This window comes from Agelaius phoeniceus, chromosome 3 (genome assembly GCF_051311805.1).
Source record: "Agelaius phoeniceus isolate bAgePho1 chromosome 3, bAgePho1.hap1, whole genome shotgun sequence".
NCBI lineage: Eukaryota > Metazoa > Chordata > Aves > Passeriformes > Icteridae > Agelaius > Agelaius phoeniceus.
Window position 1 is genome coordinate 36,991,091 of NC_135267.1, and position 26,506 is coordinate 37,017,596.

The window sequence follows — 26,506 nt, forward strand, 5'->3', positions numbered from 1 at the left end:
ACCTGCCTGTCCCCAGCATCTCAAACCCTCTCAGTTTATGACAGGTCATGTGGAAAACCAAGAGCATCCTTCTGTTTAATTTCTTGTAGGGGCTTCATTTACAGAGAAACATGAGTTAAACTTAGACCATTTTTGGAAGAAAATAAGCCCCCAGTAATAGCGGAGTTTGCCTAAGTATGACAAATACTCCTAAGTATTAGACAACTCAGCTGGAAGATGAGAACTGGATAACCCCCAGTGAGGGGGCTCAACTCTCTCTTGCAGAGATGCCTCTCAGAGGCAGGTACCCAGTGTTTAGACACTTGTTACCTTCAGAGCATACCTGGATTAGAAATGCCTGGAGGACTTCATTCCACACAACCTGTGAAATACTCCCAATGTCTTAACCAAGCTTAAGGCAATGTAAGACAAGCTCAAGGGTTGCTAATAACTAAAAGCCACAGCTACACATGAAAGAAGAAGCATCACCAGGAACATAACCATCGTTATTTTGCAGACTCCTACACCACATATTTGTTAAGTGAAGCACTTAGGGAAGTCTCGGAAACAAGAGTTTCCTAGAAGTCTTTAATTATTCCAAAAGATTCAGACTTGCTGAAGGTGGTCAGTGTTTAATAAAAACAAATGCCTTCTGCATTATTTGTGCCAGTTTAAAAGACAGCAAGGAGATGCAAAGCTGCCCTAGTCAGAGGTGTGACAGAGCTTTTAGGGCACCAGGCGCAGCAGCTCCCTGTGCTCCGGGAGGGAGCCCCGGCCCCCTTGCACCCACCCGTGGATGCGGCGGCCGCCTCGCTGCGCTCCGCCCCGGCCCTACCCGGCCGCCGCTCCGGGCACGGCCGCGTCGGGAGCCGCCGGGAGCGGCGCGGGCACGGGGAGCGCCAGGGGCAGGAGAGGCAGCGGGCAGGTAAAGCAGCGGGCAGGAGAGGCAGCAGGCAGGTAAAGCAGTGGGCAGTGCCCCGCGGAGCCCCTCACAGCCGAGCTAGCAGCGCTCGGGCACGGCGGGGCCCGGCGCGGGTGCCGAGGGGCGAGTGCCGCACCCGCCCTGTCCCGCACACCTGAGAGCAGGACGTGTGGCGGGGATACTCCGCGGGAGCTCGGGAAGGAACGGAGGATTGCGGTGTGGTGCCAGCTGCTCGCTCTCCTGCCCTCATCTCTTTGCTTCGTACCACAGTAGTTGTCCCTCTGTTCTCGCTACTGTTCCATCTGTGTGGCTCTGCCGATACCGTCCCTGTACGCCAGGGCTTGCCTTCCTCCAGCTCCTTACTATCGAGCCTGGGAGGAAAAAACACAGAGGAGAGCAATATTCTGTCCTGCCAGTGGCATCTTTTGCAGCCTCTATGTTTAGCAGAGGTCTTGCTTTCATTTTTCCTTGCAAATGTCCAACAATTTGAGAGAGAATATTTATCAAGCAGAAATCCTTTATTACTTTTGGGTGGTTTGGTGAAACCTCCAAGCTCCCCAACAGGCACTGAACTTAAAGCACAAGGCAAATGGAACAGGCTGGGAGGGAAAAGGGGAGGAGGAAGCTTAATTTCTTCATGCAGAAACTGGATGGAACAATCCTGAGAAGGAAGGAACAGCCACACTCTTTCCGTGACATTCTGGAGAAGGTCATGTTCCATTTCAGCCTGAGACGCACAACTGACTCAATTCTCCTGGTGTTTCTGAAGAAAATAAATCAGTGATCTGTTCTAACTCTTTCTGTTCTTAGGGAAGGACACATTTTTTGTGGTGCTCTTTTAGCCACTTACCTGCTTTGAGTTTCTACAGTGACCAGCAGTGAAGGGAAAATATTAGATCATGTCGGAGTTCTGGCTAATTTCTGCCCCAGGAGACAAAACAAATCTGCAGGCATGGGAGAGAATGAACACTGTGACATCTAAATCCAACCTGTCCAGCAACAGTAAATTCCATATTCCAGACTTAAAGGTAAGTGAGGAAGGGGTTTGTGTATGGGCAAAACAGCAGCATTAGCCAGGGCTAAAGACTTTTGGGATAAATATGGGACTTATCATTTGGGATAATATGCAGAGCGTAGAAGGAGTCTGTGGTTGGGGGATGAGTTGTGTTCAGTCAACTGAAAATTGATCAGAGAGAAATAAGTCATTGTTCTTGAAGCTGCTCTTCACATTGGAAGGGTAGATGTATAAGGAGTAAACATGAGTGAGATGTTAAATAGCTGATTTATTGCATTCCATGTACAATGTGCTCCTAGTCATCAAAGTCATACAGCATGGGACGTCTTGGATTGCTAATGCAAAGGGAGCAGCTGACTATCCACAGCCATTGCAGCAAGACTACTGACAGAGAAAAGAGTGTTGCTTTTTTGTGTGCACAAAAAAGAGATTGATAAGATTTTTATCATCCATGGACCTTATTTTTATCTTCTGTGGACCTTACCCCATTGGTGGTGGTGAGAATCTGCTTATGTTGAAGGAAGTAAAGCATTTGGAGTATCTGAAGATGCCCATTTCCATTCTATTTGTTCCACGTAAAATTTATTTCTTCTCCCTTAGATTGACCCTACATAATGTTGAGCTGGCAACATTACAAGAAAAGGTTTGGCAATATGCTGCAATATGATAAATATGGGGTTATGACTGACAGTGATTCAAAAAGCAGATGTTGGTCAGAAATGACTTTGTGAGAGACTTGCTTTGGTAATAACAGAAACACAGACAGATACCCCCTTTTGAATAAGTGGTTTCCCTTTGTTCTCCTAGTACATCTGACTTGTTTGTATCTGTGCATTATTTGTGTGCTTTTCCAGTCACTATTTTGTCTTGTTAAAGACTATTCTATGGAGCTTGATGATAGAGGACAAAGTGAAAACAGGAAGAAAGACACTGATGTGTAATCTTGAGATTACACATACTTTTTTCCTGTATTGGAAAAGGCTTTTTATGCCCTAGCTCTTAGGTAAAGGAATTGCTACTATTTTCCACCAAGTAAATAAGGTTCTGCCAAACTGTTAAATTCATGTGTACTAAGGACAAGTCAGTCCCCTTAAAGCTCTGCCAACAAAAGCCTTAGACAGAGTTGTGCATCTTTCACCTAATTCTCATCTTTTGCACAGGTGGGGACACTGGATGCTCTTGTTGGTCTGTCAGATGAGTTGGGAAAACTTGATACCTTTGCTGAAAGGTAAAATAGATCTTATATACCACCTACAAATGAGAAACAGACATTGTTTTTATGGGATGGTATGTCCTTGTGTTCACCTTGGTCTGACTCAGTTCAGCCTGGACTACAACTGGACTAAAATGGATAGGCTTTGTTTAACCCTTGTGTTGATTGTCATGGAGTTATCACAAAAAAAGACTAATTCCTTAAAATTTAGATGAATTATATCCATGGTTGCTTTGTCAGCCCAGCCATGCATTCGAGTGGCAGTGCTAGGGAAGCTGTGTCTCATAAGGAAACTTTTAAATGGTGGGTTGTGGGGTTATTTTGTTTTGTGCTTTTGTTTTTATTTTAAAGAACATCCTCCCACCTCATCCAGAAACTTGATAAAACAACATTTAGAGAATGTGAAGCCCTCCCTGATCTTGTTTTGACAGAATATTTCTATTGAACCTTCTATCCCTTTTCAACCAGATAGAAGACCTCTAATGATTATATTCATTTGAATGAAGTCCAGACTGCTTCCTCTCAGGCTTTTAAACTCCTTAAAAACCAGAATATTGACTCATATTGCATCAAACCTATTTCAGCAAAGACTCACATGATCTCCCTGCTGACAATTACCAAGTTTGCCTTTTGGGACAAAGTGACCTGGGCATACAAAAGAATAATGTAGTACAGCAAGCTAAGAAAATGACAGGTTTTAAGATACTTCATAGCACAAGGTAGACTTTGAGGCAATGAAGGTATAAGCTGCTGGGTTTTTCTGCTTTGTTCTACTTTTTGCTTTGGCAGCTTACCTAGTTTTGGTCACAGACACATGCATTAGCTCTGGGTCTTTTTGCCTTTTTTCTCCCAGTCCAGACTGATAAGCATTTTCTTGTCTAAATATGCTCAATCCTTATATAGATCTTTGTGTGGCAGTTGCAAAAATCTACAGAAACCCTGATATAAACTGTTTGCATCTATGCTAGGCAGTTTAGGTGAATGTTGGTCTGCTAGAATACATTTCTCCATAGGATTTTTTTTTCTGATTTTCCTACAGTGCTACACAAGGGTTGTATTAGAATGATTGCATATGATAATTCTGGGTTGCACACAAGATTGATCTTTTAGAATCATAGATGCGATTCATATCTCGAGTTGAAACGGACCCATCACCATCATTGAGTCCAACACCCTGCTCCTCACAGAACTACCTAAAACTAAACCATACTGATTCTTCAGGACTTTAAGCAAGGCAAAGCAACTTAATTTGTCAACAAACCATCTCCATTGTGACACTGCCAAAGATACTGCCCCATATTCTTTGAAACATGTTCCAGTTTCTTCAATTATAGAGATTCTTGAGGAAGTGGAAAGGGGGGCAAGTTTGGGGAGAGACAGTGCCCATACCTGCTATCTGTTCTAATGGAAAGTGTTGGATGATCCTTGCTGATCCTTGTGGATCTCTTCAAACTCAGAATATTCTGTGATTCTGTCTCTCTAATCAGGGTAGCGGATAGGAAGCAGCTGTGTGTTCTGGGTTTGAGGGCTGCCAGAAATTATCAGAACTGATTTTTCAGAAAGGCATAACTAATTCCCAGCTTTGTGAAGCATTAGGAGTTCTGAAAAGCTGAGTTCAGAATCCATGTAAGATCGTGGAGGGCAGTTAGAAGTGAAATGTCAGTAGGAGCTCCTTTGGCTCACTGGCTCCTGTTATCTTTGTCTTTACTTGCCAGCACCATACAGCTGCTTGTTCAAGCTGAACACCACTTTACTCCACTAATTGTCCCTTTAATGCCAGTAATGACTCTTTCCCTCTGATGGGCTCTAGGGACACAGAGCAAAGGGGTCAGTGAGGCCCATCCACTGTAATCTGCTAAGGCAAGGACTCTTCCTGTTTGTCTCATTTGCCTGTCAAGATAGGTAATCAGGAAAAATCAAGATTTAACAATAAGAAATATGTTTGGAAAAATAAGAAAAATACATTAGAGTAGTAACAGAGAATAACAGAAGAATCAGATGTATTAGCAGACTGAGTCCCACAAGGGCATACAAAAGCATTTTGCATTAAATAAATGCCTCAGGTTTTATGTCTAAATTGTGATTCAAGGGTTAAAATGCCAGGCACTCTCACTTGGTTGAAGTAAATGGCATCCAGAGGGTTACAAGCCTGTTCAGATGACCTGAGCATTTATGTTCCTGGTTCTGTGAAAGAGCTGCCTGCTGAACTGTTGCTGGATAAACACAGCTGCCAGTAAAGCCAGGCAGTGCAAACCTGTCAGCGCTGCCTCCTGCCAGGACAGCAGAGAAGGGGCAAGAGTTTGCAGGAGCTATTGTTTCCACATACTTTTATTATTTATTTACACAGGGAGGAGGAGTGTTTTTCCATGTCATCCTGTGGTAGCGTGGAGCTCTCTCAAAAGCTGACAGTTTCCTCGGTCACTCTTACCCAGGGGTTCTCTCTGGTGCTAGGTCAGTGGCATACCTGGGAGTGGCCTCAGATTGCAGGACTTCTGCTCCCTGCAGTGTTTTGGAGGCCTGGTGGGTAGCACCCTTTCTTTCTCAGTATCATTTAAAGAGTGTTAGATTTTTTTTTTTTTTTTGGAAGCTAAAGACATTGCAGCCATTGCAGAAGCAAAACATTAGTCTCAAGACATAATGGTAGGTTAAATGGAGTTACTCCCTTTACAGATTTTTATTACTACTTCTTGAAGCAGTTTTGCTGAAATTCTCTTTTTATAATGCATCATTTGATCAAGATATTTGCTCAAGATGGGATTCATCTTATCTAAAGGCAGAGATCTGATACTTGGCTGTGAAAACTGTCTATTGTTGGATGTCAGTGGGGCTCCTCCAGGGGTCTGATTCCTGTCATTTGCTCCAGACATCAGTGGTGTGGAGGGGATAGGTTCTGTCTTTGCATGGGAAATATACTGGGTGAGTGAATCCCACTTGCTTTCACAGGATGCAATGCAAGGCACAGAGGCTAAGGCAGGACTGGAGAACATTCCTCTGGCACAGTGTATTACACACAGTGTGGCTGTATCCTGCTGCAGGGACCACAGGATGTGTGGGTGGGAAGGGAGCCAAGCCTTGCCTGGGCAGGTAGGACTGTCAGGTGCATGAGAGCACACACCTGTCCCCCCCCATATCCATGGAGAGAGGCCAGAGCTGTCTCCCACCTGTCTGTCAGCCACCAGATGCACTCAAGAGTCATGAAAGCAGCTCAGGCCCTTTGGAGAAGCTCCTGGTTTATACATGTCCCTGTGAACTGCTTTCTCCATAATGTCTTTAACCTCTGCTATGCTGTTGGTTTTACCAACTGCTGTCTTGTTACATGTTCTTTGGGAGACAAAACCCAGCTCTATCTACAAGCTGAAATTTGCAGAAGTGCTTGGTAAGGTTGCAATTGTCAGGGAAGCTTTGCCTGGATCCCTCAAACCCCCCCCCCCCCAGCCTGAGTGTGGGAAACAGGTGCTGTACCCTAACAAGCCTCAGCTGGGTCTCTATGGGGCTGCAGCCAGGTGGTGAAACAATACAGCAGCTCTGAGAAAGGGAAGTGAACTGGAGCACAGTAGTATAGATTCCTCCTACAGGCACTCTGAACTGCCTCTGTCCAGGGTCATGGGAAGAATGATTTGAGTTGAAAGGCTACTTTAAAGATCCTCTGGTTCCAACCCCCTGCCATAGGCAGGAAAACCTTTCATTAAACTAGGTTGCTCAAACCCCTATCCAACCTGGCCTTGAATGCTTCCAGGGGCTGGGCATCCACAACTTCCCTGGGCAACCTGTGCCAATGCCTCATCACCCTCATAGTGAAGAATTTATGTCCAGTCTAAATCTTCTCTTAGTTTAAAATTGTTGCCTCTTGTCCTGTCACTATAGGCACTGGTAAAAAGCCTCTGTCCAACTTTCTTATAGGAGCCCTTTATATATTGAAGCCACAAGATCTTCTCTTCTTTCAACTGAATTGACCCCAAACAGCACAAATTTTGAGTATTGCATTCTTGGCAGCATCAGCAGTCTCAGACTTTTCCTAGCTATCATAGGACTGGAAAACCTTTCCCAAAACTCTAAGTTTCTTCACAGTAACAAAGATAGATGCAACTGCTTTGCAGCACATGAAAGAAAAATCCTCTTTTTTGATGCTTTCCTGGTATATATACCTTACCCAAAGTCCTTTTTCGGCTCTTGAAAACCACAGGACTGGTCACAACACCACATGGTCCATCCACATAACAGTGTCCAAACACTGTAGATGCCTTTTCAGTCTCCAGCTCATCTGCAGCTGTAGTAGTCTCCTCTTAGTAAGGAAAGAAAGAGAAATAAAGTGGAAATGAAGCCTGCTGTTACACTCCCTGTCACAAGGCCAAGGATTATGTCCACTTTGTGTTTCCACCAATTTAATGGTCAGGCAGTAACCTTGTAGCTTCTGGGTTCTTTACAAGGTGCAGTCAACCTAGGACAGTTAGGGAACCACAGGCCAAATTCTGTGAATATTTTTGAGTGCAGAAGGATACTTAAACAGAAAGTTTTGCAGCCTGTATGAGACAGGTACTTTGACTAGAGACAGAGGGAGCTACTCCTAGAGGGACTTGATTAATCCATTTCTTAAAATGAGCAAAGAACAAGTAGCACTGTTGTCATTATAGTGCAAGAGTTCTATTGTCATTACATTGCAAGGGTTCCATACCTCCTTGGTATCTCTTGTAGGCAGCTCCTCCAGGCACTGACTCTTCCTTGTCCTCACAGCAGCCAACTGACTCCAGTTCCCACCAATCCACTCTTTTATAACACTCTTCTGATTGGCTACAGGTGTGGCCTGTTAACATCAGGCCTGCTCCTAATCCTTAATAATTGGCTCAGCTGCAACTCTTTAGGGAGTAAGGTTACTTTCTATACTCCCTTTATTTACTTTTGCTCCATCCCCCTACAAGTCTCCCTTTTTCTTTTAATTACAGAGTTGCAGCATTCCTAGAAAGACATATTCAAATAAATTAACATTATGACACATTCATATATTTCATTTAGAACTAAGAGCTATACAAATGTTCAGACAACATATTATATATAGTACAAATATATATATTTCTGAGTGTTGGTTCAGTTTTGCAGCTTTTCTCAGTTTACAAAGTACTTATCTTCAAAATCTTTTATACTCATATTTAACAAATACTAATAGCTGCAATTGATACATTTTTACCAATAGTTTAGTATTCAAGTCCTTTCCCCAAATCTACAGGGTTATATAGTTGAATCCTGTTTCCCTGAATCTACAGAGCCACATAGTTTAGTATTTAAGCTCTTTTTCTCAAATCATGTCAGGATCACCATTTGTTGTCATTATAGTGCAAGCGTTCTATTATCATTACATTGCAAAGGTTGCATACCTCCTTGATGTTTCTTGTAGGCAGCTCCTCTAGGCACTAACCCATCCTTGTCCTCACAGCAGCCAACTGACTCCAGCTCCCCTCAACCAACCGATCCACTCTTTTATAACACTCTTCTGATTGGCTACAGCTGTGGCCTGGTAAAATCAGGCCTGTTCCCAATCTCTAATAATTGGGGCTCAGCTGCAACTCTTTAGGGGGTAAGATTACTTTCTATACTACCTTTATATACTTATGTTATATCCTCCTACATGGCACAGTGGAGACTGTGTTCTCTGGGTGGGGGGGGGGGGGGGGGGGGTGTCTCTGCACAAATCACTACTCTGGCCTGGGTGGAAGGATTTGAATCTAGCTCTCCTACACTTTAAAGGAGTGTCTTGTCCACCATGCTGAAAGAGAAGAGAGAAGGAGTCCTGCAAAGAAAAGGAATAAGAAAAAAATTCCCCATCAAGCAAGATAACACTGCTATTTTCCCCTGAGTATTTTCTAGAACCTTTTCTCAGGGAGCTCTAAGGATTTCTTTAGCATCCTATGGAACAGATCTTTAGTGTCTCTATGTAGCCTCCTTTGCCTTCATTGCCTTGGGGGTTTTAAACATGAGTTTCTTGCCATTCTTGCCTTCTGGTTTCTCCTATGCATAAAATGAGTGTACAGAAGACTGAATCTTGATATTCTCTAAGTCCAGAACACAGGCAAAATGACATTACCTCTGTTTTTGCAGAGATCAGTGTATTTAGAGGTAAGACATTTAGTTCTGCATTGTGTCCTAGATTTTTTATTATAATTTGAATTGCAAATTAACCTGCCTTTCTTCAGAAATGTTTTGTTTGGGCATTTCTGTGTTTATTAGATCACTGTGAAACTGTTTTTTAATAATTTTGTTTCTTCGCTAACAAAGCTTCTTTTGTTACACTTAAGTGTAATAAAGAAAATAGCCCAGTACATAGGAGAAGTTATGGAGGACTCAAAAGACAAAGTCCAGGAAAATCTTCTGGCCAATGGAGGTAGGTGCTGTGAATGTGGGGGTTTAAATGCATTGATGCTGCTTTTGCTTGCTTCAGAATATGAATATGTGGAATTGAAACCCTCACACTTCAGAAAGGACAACCATCAGCAACATTTTATAAGAACGTGTCTAGCCTGCTCCTATTTTTCTCAGCAGAAGCTGACTTTGGAGTGAAGATAAAAGTAAGAGACATCCTTGTTCACTCCTAACATGACTTAGCACACTCCTGTGCCCTGCCTGGGCTTGATTTCTTAAGGGCACCTAAATCACATTCTGTATGGTTGTGTGACAACTGTCAGTGATCTGTCAGTAATTTGCATTCCCCAGCTATTCTGGAAAAATACAACAAAATTGGATGTGGTATGCATACTGATTACAGACTTACAGCATGATGCTTTTGGATAAAGTAAGAGTGTACACTCCATCTCCCTTTGTCTGCAATGTTGTACTTCAGACCTGTATTAATAAAGGATGGGGAGGAAGTTCTTTTAGAAATGTCCTTGAATGATATAAAACTGATGCTTGATGGCTGCAAATGTTCAAGAAATACAATAATCCCATTTACTGTGTTTCAGGGCTAAAGGATAAAATGAAATGTCTCCAAAGTATGTTGAGGACTGATGGTTGTGGTGTTGTTACATGCATGCATTTGTGTATATTAGTGCTAGACACAAGTCTTGGTCTGGTTGTAGAGATACAGTGATCAGGTTACGATGGATTTCTCAAGTAACAACCTCATAGCTTGATCACGATATCCCTATGACTTGAGAAACAACAGGTTTCGTTTATTTCCTTTGTTTCCCCTTTTTACACCAATTTTTCCCTATCAGCTCTGCATGTGTTCTATTAGAAGGATATGGAAATTACTCGCATGTCTTACTAATTTCTCTGCCTGGGTTTGGTCATCCAAACAAATCATATTGAATTAGGGCATTAATCTTTTTAAGATTACTGATGGCATCTTAAAAAATGAAGTTAGCTTTAGTATATGAGGATTCCCCTAATATATTCCAGTGTCAGTCTTCATAAGCATCAGCAACTTTACTGGACCAATTCTTCCTCCTTCCCTTTCTGATTAGTAAAAGAACTATAAAGGTGAACACTTTCTTGCAGCTGTGAAATCAGAAACAAAATTATAAGACATGATTTCTTGTTGCACAGTCCTATTTCATACTATTTGACCATCCCAAGATTGTTTTAAGTAACGCTGGCTTTAGCTCACGTGTATATAACCCCAATAGCAGTTTGGTAGTGGCTATGTGTCTAAAAAGTTTTTTGCTAGATTTTTAGGAACAAAAATGCAAAATAGTAGAAAATACAGCACTTTTAGTTACATGAACTTGTGTGCGCACACACACACTCAACTTTCCAGTGGATAACAGTTGAAAGCAACCACATGCAAATTTTCCTCTTATAGAGGGAAATGTGTGCTTGTGTAATATAGAAACTTTTAATATATCATTACAGCATAAACAACCTTTCTTGAAATGTAAGTAAAGCTGTCCTTCAAAGATTCGTACCAAATTCTCTTCCATTTATGGAAATGTTAAACCTAAATGAATTAAAAAATTTGGTAAGTGGTGGAGCCATTCCTTATAGTGAGCCCAAAACAAAGCAAAATGAGAAGCATAACAATTTTGAAGAATTGAGTGTTTTGGAGAGGAAGTATTTAACATTGTGTTTTAGAGCTGGTATGTAAGTTAGATTGTGAGACGTGCAGGCTGTGGGTTCCCTGGGCAGCTGTGAGCTGGTAGGAATAATCTCTCCTGGGTGGGCAGCTGTGTGAAGCCTTTTAGAAGTGACTCAACAGGTTCCATAAATGAGGGATGACATTCCAGGAGCATCAGGGTGCTGGGGCTGCTTGGCATTTTAAACACAGCTGTGCCAGTTCACAGTAGTTTGTTCCATCCCCAGGATCAGGCTGCTTAACTAACCTGCACCAGTGCCAGCTACCACTGGCAGGCTCACTCAGGAGTGAGCTTGAAAAACTGGGCTGAGAACTCATGCAGTGCTCAACTGCCCAACATTTGGATGCTGCTGAGATTCAAGGAATGTGAGGATAGAAAGGACATGTGAGGTTCTTCAGGGAACTTTTATATCTCATCAGCTATAAATCGGTCAGTGTCTGTCTTTAAAGAGCCTGTGTCTGCAAAGCCCGAGCACACAAGCTTAGAAGAAAGGCAGCAGGGTGAAATCTTTGTGTACCCTATGCTGAAAATGCTGTGTGAACTTTGTTGCTGAAGTATTTTTGACCTGTCTGCCTTCCCCACAGAGATCACGAGCAAGCATCAACAGAGAACTGTGCATGCAGCAGCTGTGTCATAGCTCTCCCAGTCTTCTTCTGTTTTGCCCCTTTTCTACACCTTCCCTGTGCAGGAAAATTTGCTCATTCCTGATGGGGTATTAGCAGGAAGGGTTGGCTCTTTGCCCTATGACTCTTGACCATTGAATGTGGGGGACATTGACACAGCTGTGGTTTTGCAAGAGGGGGAGAACACTGCCATGGCAAGTGCTCTCTGCCTTCCAGGCAGTTTATCTCTTGCTAAGAAGCCTATTTCTCCTAACATAAGATTTTCCATGCTTTGGAAATCTAATAGGGTAAACTGACTCTGTTGTGGGGTGAGAGAAGCCCATGGAAAGGATAGTGCTCTCCTGCCAAGGGTATTCAGTATCACATGAGACTGCAGAGTACCCTCAGCCTGGTAGTATGGCAATTACACAGTTTTTCACATTCCTTCTCAGGCATCTTGGTTCAAAAAGTTTTCCCCTAAACCTCAAAGTCTAGCCCATAAGAAATTGTGCTCAGACCTTGCTGTGGGACTGAATTAACTCTCTGAACAAGGCAGCAAAGAACACTGAAGTGCCCCAGCATGCATGTCCTTTTACTTGGCACCTTGACCTTGTTTTGCTCCCTATCGCCTTAGAGCAACTTCCCAGACATTCTCCATATCTACTCTCCTGGTCTGGAAGGAAGCCCACCCTTTAGGTGACATGCTTCTGGCCTCCTTGTCTAGACCTTGAGACCCTGCCTGCTGCCTTCCCCTTGTCTCCCTAACTTTCTGGGGGGGCAGTTCCAGCCCTTCTCATTGTGGCAGGATGCATGACTTTACCCCATCCTAGAAAGGTCTGCAAGAACACTCTGTAGTGGTGAGTTCAGCATCCAAAGGCTCTCAGGACTCAGACAAAGAGCTGTTTGATTTCATGAGCTGCTGGAGGAGAATTTTTTATTTGGTACCATAATGTAAGCCTTAATGTTTCCTAACATTAAGAGCTTTTGATCTTCAAACAGTGAAACAGGAAAACCTTGTTCTAGGAGCTGGGTGTTGTATGTGTTCATTTCCCCTTCATTCTGGAAAGATGCTGTGGGTCCCTGTGGTCCAAGGGTGCTTTGTTTTGGGGATTGCATGCACAGGTCCTTGCTGTGAATTTCTGTTCTTGGATGCTGAGACTGGATTTATCTATTATATAAATAGCTTCTAGCTTTGTGTGAAATGGGGACCTCTGTGTGCGAAGTCAATGAGGAATTCCTCATCACACCTGCATTTGTTTGATTTCTAGTGAGCACTTGACTGAATCACAGAGAAGTGACATCTGCTATGGTCTTAGTACCTTTGATCAGGCTCTCAGCAACCCTGAATATTACTGCTGATCCCAGGCACAAAGTATTTTTCTGATAGCTGTTGCTGGGATTAAATTCAGGCATATTGCAGAAATCTAGATTGAGATTACACAGAACTGTTTTTACTGTGCAGAAGAGTAGCTGTACACTGCTGTGTCCCACTGATACAGATAATTTTACACTTTCTCTGTACTGTTAGGTGTAATGCAAAAAAGATTTTTGGTTTAACTTTTAACTTTTGAAGATGTTTAGGAAGTTGATTAGATTGGGCATAGGATCTGTGCATATTTGATCTAGATCAAATCTCTGTAAGAATTGAGAAATGGGCTTCTGGTTAATGCTCTAAAGTTAATCAGAGCTATGCCTAAGCTATAGCTGGGGACTACTCCCCAAAGCTTGACCTGCCATCTGGTACACTATCTGCTTTCATGCATCTCTTTTTATTTTCAGTTGACCTCATTAGCTACCTGACACGGTTTGAGTGGGACATGGCCAAATACCCCATAAAGCAGCCGCTGAAGAATATATCAGAAGCATTAGCAAAGGTAAGTTGTACTCCAGATTTTAAGATGTCAGCATGGGGAAGTGTGTCTTTTGACTGGTTGTGATCCCTCCCCTCATGGTGGGAGAGGAGCCTTTGCCTTTGGTTTAGGCAGGAACAAGCTCAGAAGCACACACTTTGTACTGAAGCAGTTGATATTACTATTGCAGTAAAAATTAAAATAATGATACATATATTGAAATCTATTCAGTCTGTAAGTATATGGTCCTTTATCAGATTCAGTAGAGTACATTGATGTTTTGTGCGCTTTAATCCCCTCCATTGTCATTTTCTTCTTTTTTTTTTTTACATACTGCCATATTCTCCACTACAGAGGTGTTCTTCATGAAATTGTTAGTCTGACATTAAATCAAAAGCCTTCAGGCTAAATGAATTATTTACACTGTCAGTTCATTCAGAAAGGCATGATGTGTTGTTGTTCAATGTAGGTAACAAATAAAACCATGAACATGCCCCTTGGGTACAGCTCTAGCACACCAACAGCAACAGCTGACTGAACCCTACTTTCTGCAGAGGCCTTTGTCCCAGGGGAGCTCTGACCCTGGCTGTCTTGGCCACAGGCCAGTGGTTTTAGGAGAGCTGGCAGCTGTGTCTCTGTGTTAAGGTGGTAGTTGTGGGACAGAGGTGAGAACAAGGCCTCAAGCACTGCATTGACTCCCTTTTTTCACTTCGTTTTAGCAAGTGACTCAAATAGAAGCAGACCTGAAGACCCGATCGGCTGCGTACAACAACATTAAAGGAAATTTGCAAAACCTGGAGAAGAAAACGATGTAAGTATTTTGCATTGGGGATGCTGTTGTGTGGCTGAAATGCGGGCAGTGTGTGCTCACACCCATTGCTGTGTTCTGGTGGGAACAACTTTTCCAGCTTCAGAACATGCTCAGCATTTAGAGATCCAGTGAGAACAGGTGGTAGCTGGTGTGGTCAGCATATCTCAAAATCAGCTCAGGGAGACTGAAGTTCCTAATAGGATTTCATTGACACTGTGAGCAGGCAGTCTTGGAAAAAGTCAACTGTTTTGCTCTGATGGGACTTCAGGGAGTCAGAAATTAGATCAGCTGTGTCAACTGGTGGGTTCCTTTGCCACATGGAGCTGTGCCCTATGTTCTGAACAGCATTTGCAAAGCTCCCAAAGGAAACAGCTTTGTTTTGCTTGATCCTGCACCTCATTAGCATCCCACTTTTATATTTTTGTTTTCTTTTTTTTTCTTCTGTTGGTTCAGGTAATGCACTGTTCAGGCTTCCCAAATGTTCTCTCTCCTGTCTTCATCTGCTTATGGTCTTTGCCTGTGTCAGTGGTGACACCTGGGTTTTTTTTCTAGGATATTACTAGGGAGAATGGTAAAATCCAGTAAGTAGTAAATTTAAAACAACTTAGATGATGCTGTGCAAGCCCTCACCCAACACATGCTCGTATATACTATTGTTCCTACTCAGGATTGGGCACAGGGCACAGGTGGCTGCCTGCTGGCCAGGGCTCCAGCAATTTACAGAGGGAGAAGAATGGAGACCTCATGACCAGGAACAATCCTCCTTGTCATCATTCCATCCATCTTTAAATGCTCTCAACTCTGGTGTCCACCAGTGCCAAATAGCTTGGGTTGAAAAACATTGAATAAGTTACCAGCCAGTTAGTTAATATTTAGACTGGCCCAGGGAACCTCAAACCCAAACCTATTAGTTTAGGTCCTTCTTCACTCCTGCCCAGTGACAGGGAGGGCAGCTCCTTTTCACACCTGGTGCTTTCCAGCCACATACAGCCAGCCCTGGCTATCTACATGTCCTAGGAATTAATGTGATCAGGTGGGCTCAGTGTGTGGAGACCTCCTGCAGGTCCCACCTGTGCATGAGACTGCTGCTCTCGCTGCTGTTCAGCAGGAGTGTCTCAGCGTGCTGGTCCGCAGCAGTCCAGGAATGCCAGGTTGCTGTGATGGCTTAGGTCTGTACATACATGGCTCACTCTGCCTGCAGCACAGTCACACAAGCAGCTCAACAGGCTTCCTGAGAGAGCAGGTGCTTCCCACAAGATGTGGTGATGACTGGGAGCAGATGTGCACTTCCCAAGTATTTACACCCTTACTGTAAAAACAATAGCAGCAGAATGGTGTGTTTTACATAAAGGGCATAAACTGGCTTCCTGCTAGTCACCAATATTGTGTCCTTTAGTATTAGTTACTTTTTGAGTCTTTTAGTTGCAGTAAAAATAACAAAACAGCTATTTAAGAAGTGTAGCTGTGTCCTTTAGCCACCTCTTCCTGGGCCTTCTTCTACCCCAGTATAGATTAGCATCTCCACCAACAGCACAATGACCCCAATGTTCCACTGCTGAGTTCCTGCTACTGTTATTTTTACTTTGTCTTCTTCACCGTAGGGGAAATCTGCTGACCCGGACCCTGGCAGACATTGTGCACAAAGAAGACTTTGTTCTCAATTCTGAGTATCTTATCACGCTGCTCGTCGTGGTGCCAAAGTAAGGCAGCAGTGGGTGGCACTGAGTCCCAGGCCTAAACACCACAACCACACCTGGTCAGGTTGGGGCAGCTCATGAGTGCCCTGCTGGGAGACAGGTGGAGCCCTTAGCAAAGAAGAAAGAACAATTTCTGCCAAGAGTGGTGCTAGCACAAAAGAGGGAGATAAAGACTGTGCCAAAGCTGGAGCGGGACAATTGGCCCGAGGGTTCTTCATGGTTACGAGTGGATTCTCAGTCTCCTGATAGGAATAGTATGAGCTAAAAGAAAACCAGATTTTGACTGCAGCCTAGCCAGTCTCTAAAAGGAATTAGACCTGTTCAACTCACAACCTCTCTCTGCTGGCTGTACCCTTCTAAGTGGCCATACATAGGATGACTGCTAACAATGGGGAAGTTACACCATGTTCTCCTCAGAGCCCTACACAAAACTTTTCCTCTCCATGTAGCCCTGTCCCAACACACACATACAGCACCATCACTCTTCTGTCTCTGAGAAACAGGTCACAAAAAGCTATCTGACGTATGTTTATTGACTTCATTATGTGAGTTTATTCACACTAAAAAGAGATTTCTCTCTTTGCAAACTCCTACCATACCCTTGTTCCCTTTCTCACTGGGCTGGCATTCACCATGAGTGCAGTCTAGCACCAGATCAGCTCTGGGATTGCACATAGCAGATGTAGCACACCTACCCATGGACCAGAGCAGCTTGTGCAGGGGTCCTGGAGCATGGGACACTGTGTGGCAGCCTGGAAGTATATGCCACATTCTTCCCACCATCAGTTTCCTGATACTGACCGTTCCTCAAGCCAAGATCCAAAGTGAAGACTGAGGCTGTAGTATTAAGGGAAGCATCTCCTCAGCTGGTGACTAGGAGAGGAAAGGATAAGGAGAGGCTTAATGCATTTTAATGACATAACCAAGCACAAAGAGTTCAACCCTTCTACCCTAAGTTATTAGCATAATTAACTACATATATCAACATTTGCTTTCCAGTATATGGTATTTATTTACTGTGCTTTGTTTTGTGTTGCTCAAAGGTCAAGCTATGTACAGTGGCAGAAGACCTATGAATCACTCTCAGATATGGTAGTACCTCGTTCCACCAAGTAAGTGAAATTCCAAATTAAGCTCTGTGTTTGTTTCTGAGATCCCTGTCTTGTTTCAGCCCCTCAAACTGGTGGATCCTAGAGGAAATCACTAGTCTAAATGCATAGGCTCCACATTAATGTATTTGCAATTCAAATAGAAATTAGTTTGTTGAAGGAAAGTACAGATGAAAGAAAGGTCAGGTTTTTTTACAATTAGCTTTTCTTTTCCAGTAATCTATTTGTTTTTACTTTCAACCAGACTGTTGCTTGTTTTTGTGTAAAACAGGCAATTTATTACATTAATTGAGGTATAGTTCAGACATATGCAATCATATAGAGCTTTATGGAAAGTACTTTATAAAAAGATGAAACACTAAATCTGCATTTTTAATTGCTTCCTGTTGTAGCATAGAATAATTCAGCATACTGTCATTTGAACTAGCAAAACCATATTAACTCATGCTTTCACCTTGGGTAAAAAAATCTTTCCTAGGACTTAAATATTCCATTACTCAGCTCATGCAGACTATGAAATCCAGTCCAGGGCACAAAAGCTGACCATGGTATTACCTGAAATGCAGAAGGTAGAAAGCATAGAGAAAGAAACAAGCTGTCTTGTCTACTGCCTGTGATATAAACACAAGTGCATGTAAAGGTGGGGGAATGTTACCAGGAAACACAGAAAAATCAGACAGGCAGGATGTGTGTGTATTCAGTGGGCTCAGGAACTAAACCAATTGAGTTTTACATTGAGATAGAGTAGCCAGTGTAAGTAAAGCCGTTGTTCACTATTTCTGTCACAGAGGTTTTGAAAAAGCAGAGTGTTGTTCAGTATCATAAATGAAAATAGAAAGAATTGCAAAAGGGGAAGATGAGGTAGGTAAAAAAGGGTTGAGGGATTTGCCATGTCAAATCACAGCAGTGGATTTCCCTCCCACAGAATGATTGCTGAGGATGCAGAGGGAGGACTCTTCACTGTGACCCTATTTAGAAAAGTGATGGATGACTTTAAGGCTAAAGCCAGGGAGAACAGGTAAGAAGCCCTGACTGCTGGGCAGGGCAGGCTAGCAAGAGACGAGGATCAGGTGAGGCTTGTTGTGTGTGCAGGATGCTGAATCCATCACTGGTTTTAGGACTTCTTGACTGCTTGTGTTTCTGTTGGTCTTAAAGCCATTGAGAAGGCAGGGTGGGAAGGAGCTGTGGTAGCAGAATGAGTGATCCTGTTCTTTAAGCTCCAAGTTACAGATCCTGGAATTGCCCTTTCTGCTCTCATTCTGCTGGCTTTCTGGGGGTGATTTCAACTCCTACCCTCCCCATACTTTAACTTGTTAAATGGCTAGCAACTTCCCATACTTGCTTCTCCTCGGAAAAAAGAAAGGAGTTTCACGTTGCCTGGACTAAGGCTTGTGAGAGCAAATGTCATTCAATTGTAGGTTCATGGTTCGAGAATTTTATTATGATGAAAAGGAACTGAAATGTGAAAAGGAAGAGCTGATGAAATTAGCTTCTGACAAGAAGCAACAATATGTAAGTACCACCTTGTGAGTTGGTGGCCCACATAGTGGCAGCCTTTGCTACCAGGATGCCTAAATACCTCTCTCAGAAATGGCTTTATGGTTCCAACTGTACCTGGTGAGCTCCATTTAGCCCATAAAACTGAGGCATATATAATGATAATAATAAAATTATTATAATTAAAAATAATAATGATTTGGCCAAGGTCACTTGAGTTTCTGATAGACTGGGAGCTACTATCAGGCTGCCTGGGAAGTATCCCAGCAGTCCATGATGGCCTCAGTGGCCGTGCTGGCTATGGAGCTGCTTCACTCAGCGAGGGGATCACAGCACTGTTCTGGTCTCACAGGGCCCCTTACTGCGCTGGCTGAAGGTGAACTTCAGTGAAGCATTTGTGGCTTGGATTCATGTGAAAGCCTTGAGAGTTTTTGTTGAATCTGTCCTGAGGTGAGTACACACAGAGTGCAGGCAGAGATTCCTGGGGAAGTCAAAATGTACAGCTCTCTTCCTGGTGCAGTTCCTTTGTAGGAAGAACCCTTACACACCTTGTTTTATCTTGCTCGAGGTGTGTGCCTTACACACTCCATTCCAGAAGCTCACAGCAGACAATATAGACGTCCACAAAACACAAAAAAGGTGACATACAAATCTGGTGAAAAACGATTTTTTGGGGGTACTTACAGGGAAGGGGAAAACAGAAAGACACTGTTTAGTTGACTTTTGGCTTCAAAAAGAAAAGGCTTTCCAATAAGGAGGCAGTGTTGTTTCTGCAACACGCAACCTGGCATGTCTGGAGGCTGAAGGGGAGAAGGGCACGAGCAGACAGCTGTGGCCCTTCCCAGCAGATGATCAGGTATGTTGTGTTCCAAGGTACGGCCTCCCTGTGAATTTCCAAGCAATGCTGCTGCAGCCAAACAGGAAGTCTGTGAAGCGCCTGAGAGACGTCCTGAACGTGGTCTTCAAACACCTGGATGAAGTTGCAGCAGCAAGTATAATGGATGTATGTATTTGGACCACAAGTGCACATGCTGTAGCTTCTCTCAGCTTAGCTGAATGAACACTTCCACTGTCCTGAGGTTAGAGCATGCATCTGCTCCCATCTTGCAATGATAGGAGTCCTGGATGCAGCTCTAATGCCAGCTGGTTACAGACTGGATTGGATTAGGTGGGTAGGCTCAGATTATGATGCAGATGCAGAGAGATTGCTTATATTTTCTGTTGAAGCATCTGATGTTTACAGCTACCAGAACAAAACAGGTCTGCTCAATTATGGCTGTTCACCTACATAAAAAGCTTAAAATCTATTATAAACATTCAGATCAACACAAGCAAGAAAAATTAATTTGGAACTAAGACCTAGGACTGTCACACCTCCGTCCTCTGTAAAAGGCTGTCATTTATAATTAACTAGGCCTTCAACAAGCAGCAGTACTTGCTTTCTCCTTCCCCATATCTTGAATGACAATTCAAAAGAATTTAGGCTAAAGCAATAAATGAGGTAGCAGGCCTTCAAAACAGCCTAAAACCAGCAAGCATGGGTCCCAATGCACAAAGGGAAGACAGAGATGAGTTGCTGTAGCAAAAATGCTACAAGTTCGTAACAGCACAGGCATGAATTCTCAGTGTTAATTACATTAGGCAACCTGAAACAAGAAGCAGAGCAGATTCTCAGTGGTGAATTCCTCACCTTAAGCATGGCACATACAAAGCTCCATTGCACCTGTGGGAAAGGAGCACAAAAGCAATCCCCTGGAGCTTGGAACTGCGCAGGTTTACTGGTAACTAAAGTGGTTACTTCCTTTTGCAGCCTGGCATGGACATCCCTGGGTTACAACTAAGCAATCAAGAATACTATCCTTATGTCTATTTCAAGATTGACCTCAGTCTTCTTGACTGCAGTTAAAGAAGAATTGCTCAAGCTTCATCTATTAAGTTTCAAGACTGTCATGTTACTGTAAAATAATCTTTAGCTCCTGAAAGTCAAATTAAAATGCAAATACTGTAGCAGGATGATCTTCCTACCACTTCTAGTAATTTTTACAGTGACTACAGTAAAAGTTATCTCTTATTCATAGTTTTACAAAAACATATTTCAGAGGCAGAGGTACTATGGTAGTATTTATTTTTTTGGTAAATTACAAAGATGGAATATCTACTGGACTTGAATAAAACAAATTAAAAAGTATGGTGGCTAATGGATCTACTAGGTGTGTACAGTCCTCTTTTTCTAACAAAGCAAACTTAAAAAAATCTAAACAGAAAAAGTAGAAAGCATCAGAGCAAAGCCCAAAGTTCCTTTAATTTAACAAAAAAACCCAAAAGCCTAAGAGGAAAGTGCTGTGGAACTTATCATAATATGACGTACAGTCCCAAGTACTCATGAGTTTAGTTTTTGCAAAGATATTTCAGTTAGAGCAGTTCCATTACCGCTCATCTGCTGGGATGATTTAAGAGTTGGAGCACATCTCCTGCACAGAATCAGCAGTTACTGCTGGCTGCCCATGGTTCTGACACTGCCTTTCACGAGGATGAACTATGGGCAATCTCTTACAGACACCAGATGACAAATACCCACATTACGTTATTTCCTTGAAAGAAGGGGAATCTTTCAGCTCTTTCATTCCTTATTTATAAACAAGCTGATCACATCAGGGTCACTTCACTAGACACCCATACACAAGACATGGAGAGCAATAAAATAATGGTATTTCTATTAAAAAAGCAGCAGTAAATATCCCTATTCACAGTCCTGATTCCCCTTCCAAAGGAAATAGCAATTTCAGATCAAAACAATGCCAGATGGGAAGTGAAGAAATATTACTTTATTTGCTGGAGACAGCACCAGGGTGGTTGTCTGTTAGCACCTGGAAATCCTTATCCTTATGCCCTAAAACACAGATTAGCTTTATCACTAATCCAGGGGAAAGACTGACAGCTCCCAGCATCTCTCATTGCAGCAGCAACCCCACTTCCATTGTTATAATGATCTTATGAAGCCTGGCACAAAGAAAGAGAAAGCCCCTGAGAAGGAACAGGAAAAGGAAGACTGAAGAGCATTTAAACTAAGATTGTCCATCTTATCAAGCTTTTTAGCCAAACTGTCAAGATCTCACAGCAAGGAGGTGGTTTAGAACTCCCCTCTGCACAAACCTCTATTCTAAAGTTCACTTTGAAGAGTCATCCAAAATGGGACTGCTTGTACTATGTGCACCTTTCTTACTCTATACAAGACTAACACTGTGTGTCAAAAAATATTTTATTCTTTAATTGAAACAGAAGCTGAGCAGGTTCCACCTCCATGAAAAAAATTACAGTTAAAATTGGTTACACTAACAGCCTCCAGTAACACTCAAACAGCACATTATCAACAAAATAAAACCCAAGATGTTCCAAAGAAATATCCATGTTGTCCTCAAAATATTTGTTACACAATACAATCAAGTTTACTGGTTATGATAATTCATAGAATTTCTGCAATGTTTTCTTGAGATGCGTACAGTCCACTGCTGCAGTGTATCCAATAGCACAGTGTGTCATGTGCTACTTCTCCAGAAAAAGGCCACTGAAATATCTGCCTGATTGTGATCCAAGCTGCAAACTGCTGCACAGGCTCTCCCAAGAAAAGAAGTTTCCTGAAGATCTCACAGCTCATCTTTACCCAAGTCATCCAGATCCACATCACTGAGATCAATGTCATCTTCAACTGGAAGCTGTTAAAAAGGGAAGGTTTTAAGTACATGTTTAGAAGTGCTTAATGCCAGGAGACCCCTGAGTTGGAACGATTCTCACTTCATCCTGAGAGTAAAGCTCTCTCCTCTCATTTCTTTCATTCACAGAACTCCAAGTGCACTAAGCACAGGACAAGTGATCAGAGTTTAGACTAGGAGGTTGGTTTTTTTTACTAATCAAAATACTCCAGATGAAGGCTATACAAATAAACAATGTAACAAAACTACTACCCGATGCTGTGTTTTTATCTATCTGAAGTAGATCAAAGGACTGCAGTAACTTTGGTTTTTACACCAATATTGAACCTTAAGAAGGCAGACTTGGTCACCATGTTATTTATTACACAGGCTTTACCTAACAAGCTTTCTGGCATTAAAACCTTGATGGCAAGGTCAGCATATTCAGAACTCCACAACACTGGGGGTCTTGAATGCATGCACTACCACCTCCCTTAGTCAGCACTGGTAATACATTTCTGCCTCAAGTGATCCAGCTTTCAGATCACATCCTAACAGCAGGAGGAACATCTGGGCTGCAATGTCAGATGATCAATGTACCATCTGGTCTGCTGGCAGGATTAAGATAAGGGGAAACCATCAACACAACTTGCTACAATCTTGTTCGAACAGGAACTTTCACACTGACAGCTGTTAGTTACTCTAATCTGTCACTCCTGACCACCATTGCTGAGCACTTTCAGAAATGGAGTATCTCTTACCTCACCATCTTTGCCATCCCAAGGTTCAACTGAATGAATTTTGGGGAAAGCTCCACCACCGACTGGTGCTGTAGAACCACGACCAACGGAGAGTTCCCTGAGAAAAAACAAATAGAAGTTAAATTTAAGGAATTCCTCCAACCTCCAGCCACCTGGAACAGAGCCTGCTTCAGGTAAGAGGAATACAAGTTCAAGATTTCATCTCTTTAAGTAGATCTAAACTGTCTGGATGCAAAAACTTCAAGAAGCAGAAAATGACAGAGTCCTTAAAGCAGCATTGAAAATTCACAAGTGGATTCAAAGACATCTGTGAGATACACTTTTTCATAGTTCAGCAGTGTGAAAATCAGATCAATGCAGCCTCTTTAACAGTTTATCACTTAAAGCAACTCCAAGGGGAGCCTGTAATTCCAGTTCTGGAAGTCACCTGCAAATGTTAGTGAAAATCACCAGTGATTTTCTTTACTGGAGACAGCCTCCATAGGTTCCACAGGGTTCAAGGTAACCAGCTTTGTTTTAGACACTCCATCCTGAGCTTGCTAGTTAGGCTTGCTCAAAAAGCCCAGCATTAAAATCCTGAGGAGCTAATCCCTTTGCATCTTTCAGAGGCAAGTAGGACTGAATTAGCATTCCTCCCCAAATAGAGTTCACAGTTTTTCTGCTCTTCATAGTGCCAATTTCCTTACTTGTAGTCAACACTGCTGAGACTGCTTATTAGATTGCAGAAGCTGCCTACATCAGCTGAGGGAATGGCCAGCCACACCAGCTGTGATTATACTGCTTTCTGTAGGCAGCATACCTGAGCTGAACTGGCAGTAAGAGATTATTCTAGCAAGCAGTGCTGCATGATAAGACAATACCAAACCAATTACCTAATGCAATATAAGCTGTTAAATTGGCTGTTGTGTCCTTGAAGCACCATCCAGCCTCACCCAGGAGAGGCCTCACTAAGATGGACTATACAGACAAAGAAAATTTGTCATGTTTCACAAAGGCTGACACTTTCATGTGCATTAGTACAAACCACCTGGTATTTCTCTTCTTGCATCTGTATCCTGACTTTAACCTGATGCCCTAAGAATATTTCTTTTTTTGGCATTAAGAAGAAAGTCTGATCACTCTCACAGGTAAGACTATAGCACTGATTCCATTAATCCAGTAGGAACTGCATTCAAATGTGCTTCTTATGGCAAGGTGGGGAGAGGCTGTTGTATTTGCTTTTGCAATTCTTGCTGTTTCTCTGCCATTCTCCAAGGACAAACATGGAAACAACACTTCTAATGTAAGATCTCAAGGGCTCGTGCATAATTTATGGCAGCTGGTCCTTTATGTGTGTCCTGAGGTGACTTCATAATGCTTCTATCCCCATTTGTCTGTTTAGGCCAGAAATAAGTTTTGCACCTTTAAAAGTGGTTCCAAGAGCAAAGGGAGAGAGAGAAGAAGCACACAGTTTGTTATCAGAAACTGCACTTACTCCCCCACATCCTTCTCCTGAACAGTGTTGTCTGCAGAACAGACAGACAGTGGGAGAGCACTTTCCTTTGCTTTTAGCTAGCTAAGGCAGAGAAGTTCCCTGGACTGTGGTTTTTCATCTTTTTTGGAACTGTTTAAACCTGCTCTGGACTGAAAGCCCAGAAGAGAACCAGCAGCTCACATCTGTGGCCCACCAGGCTGGGCCTGGGCCATGGCATTTCCAGCACTGGAGGGATGATAAGACACTGAGTAAGCCAAACTGCAACCCAGGGAGGACTTTGAGTTAGTCATCTCTTCAGAGCAGCAAGAGCTTTTATTGTTAAATATGGTTCAATTTTTTTTTCATGCTGGTAAATGCTTTGCCTGTTAAATAAACAGGTTTTTTCCACCTCTCTCCAAGGAAACCTTTTCCCAAAAGAGTTGGGGGAGGGGCTGCTTAAATTTACTTTCTAAAAGAACCCCTTTAGGATTTTTCTCCCAAATCTGCCATAAACCAGGATAATGTGGAAGCAGAGTTCCCACTTTGACCACACTAAAGTAACAGTTGAAGTTTAGTTGCTCTGTTTCAGTGCTGCTGCCACCTTCTGTCATCCTCTTAATTTCCTTTCCCTATTCCATTCTTCTCAGCACTGGCTCTTGACCAGCTACATAAGAGGCAGTTTCACAGGACATGTGCTGAGCAGTGAGTTATTGACTTTTTGGATGGATTGTTTCAACTCTCCCAATCAATTTATCAAGTGCCAGGAGAATGGAAAGTTGGGAGGGGGAAGAGAGGACCAAACTGAATCAGAAAGATGAACAGCAACATATACAACCTCAAGAACTTCAACAGCACCCACTGTGATTCCCAAACTGGGGACTTTCCAATTACTAATGACTAGTCAGAATGCACTATCTGAATTAAATGGAATTCATTACTAAGTTATTTCTTAAGAGAAACAGAATTTTTCAACATCAAAGTCTACTTCTGTTTTCAAATATTGTACTAAAACTACCTATCTAAGTCTAAATGGCCAACTTAATTCTGCACACCACAAAAAGGTAATGACTGCTTTATTGCAATTGCCAATGAAAACATTCCCTGACTCCACAGAATTCTCATCTTAATTCCCTTAACCATGCAAGTCTTGTGTGGTTCAGGAGAGTCTGCTTGTAAGTCTAAAGAGTCATAGCCCTAGATACAGAAAGATTTAAGTCACTTAAAGATTTCATACCTGAGAAACTCATTAATCCCTTGCTCACTGAATGATCCTTTCAGAAGGGCAAATTTCATCTTCCGAGCATTAACAGCTGCCATTGCTGGATACCCAAAGCCTCCAATCCCCAGAGAGCTCTCAAGATCTGATTGAGCACCTGCTTCTGTCCACAGCCACCTTGAGGAAAAGATGAAATAGAAAATTAATAATGAGGATAGGCACCACAATAATTTTCAAGCAGGGTTTTGTATTGCCCTTGACACTTTCAAAGTCAGCAGGGAAAAGGAAAGTCCTGAACCTGAACCTTACAACAGAAGAAAGCCCCCTCTCAGCAGCACCTCTAGGCCAGTCCCCCTCACACACCCACCAAAAGCTGGATAAGAACAGCCACTAAACACAGTGCAGGGGAAGAACTATGTTAGCAATGTGAACACACAGCTACACTTTACCTGGTATTAAGGGGAAGGTTTAAAAGGACTTTCTAACCTGCACCTAAGAGAAGGAGGAGTAGAGGTACAGCCTGCTGGCTGTTTCTATGAGACCATGAAACATGTTAATAAACTGCAATTTACTTCTATCTTTGAGAATCCAATAGTCACACTGGCACACTCACCGACCAGCAAAAGATG

At 42.6% G+C, this 26,506-nt stretch overlaps 2 protein-coding genes across 3 annotated transcripts in view; one reads left to right on the forward strand and one right to left on the reverse strand.

Annotated features, from left to right (window-relative positions):
* ATP6V1C2 (ATPase H+ transporting V1 subunit C2) lies at positions 1 to 22,446 on the forward strand. 2 transcript variants are annotated; one of them, XM_077175073.1, is made up of 13 exons: positions 1 to 904; positions 1,712 to 1,929; positions 3,077 to 3,144; positions 9,417 to 9,502; positions 13,574 to 13,668; positions 14,364 to 14,455; positions 16,057 to 16,155; positions 17,196 to 17,264; positions 18,187 to 18,279; positions 18,680 to 18,773; positions 19,111 to 19,208; positions 19,632 to 19,761; positions 20,569 to 22,446. In XM_077175073.1, the coding sequence occupies exons 2-13, from the start codon at positions 1,801 to 1,803 to the stop codon at positions 20,662 to 20,664; spliced, it is 1,149 nt and encodes a 382-aa protein (XP_077031188.1). In that variant the 5' UTR covers positions 1 to 904; positions 1,712 to 1,800; the 3' UTR covers positions 20,665 to 22,446. The 2 variants fall into 2 exon arrangements, with proteins under 2 accessions (XP_077031188.1, XP_054485852.1); XM_054629877.2 differs by lacking the exon at positions 1 to 904 and having other exon boundaries at positions 1,327 to 1,929.
* The window catches only part of PDIA6 (protein disulfide isomerase family A member 6), a 14,795-nt gene continuing 10,288 nt past the window's right edge, over positions 22,000 to 26,506 (reverse strand). Inside the window, exons 11-13 of the mRNA XM_054629876.2 lie at positions 25,896 to 26,054; positions 23,209 to 23,305; positions 22,000 to 22,471 (exon numbers count right to left, since the gene is read on the reverse strand). Coding sequence (XP_054485851.2) covers positions 22,403 to 22,471; positions 23,209 to 23,305; positions 25,896 to 26,054 — 325 coding nt within the window. The 3' untranslated portion in view covers positions 22,000 to 22,402. The remainder of the gene's footprint in view (positions 22,472 to 23,208; positions 23,306 to 25,895; positions 26,055 to 26,506) is intronic.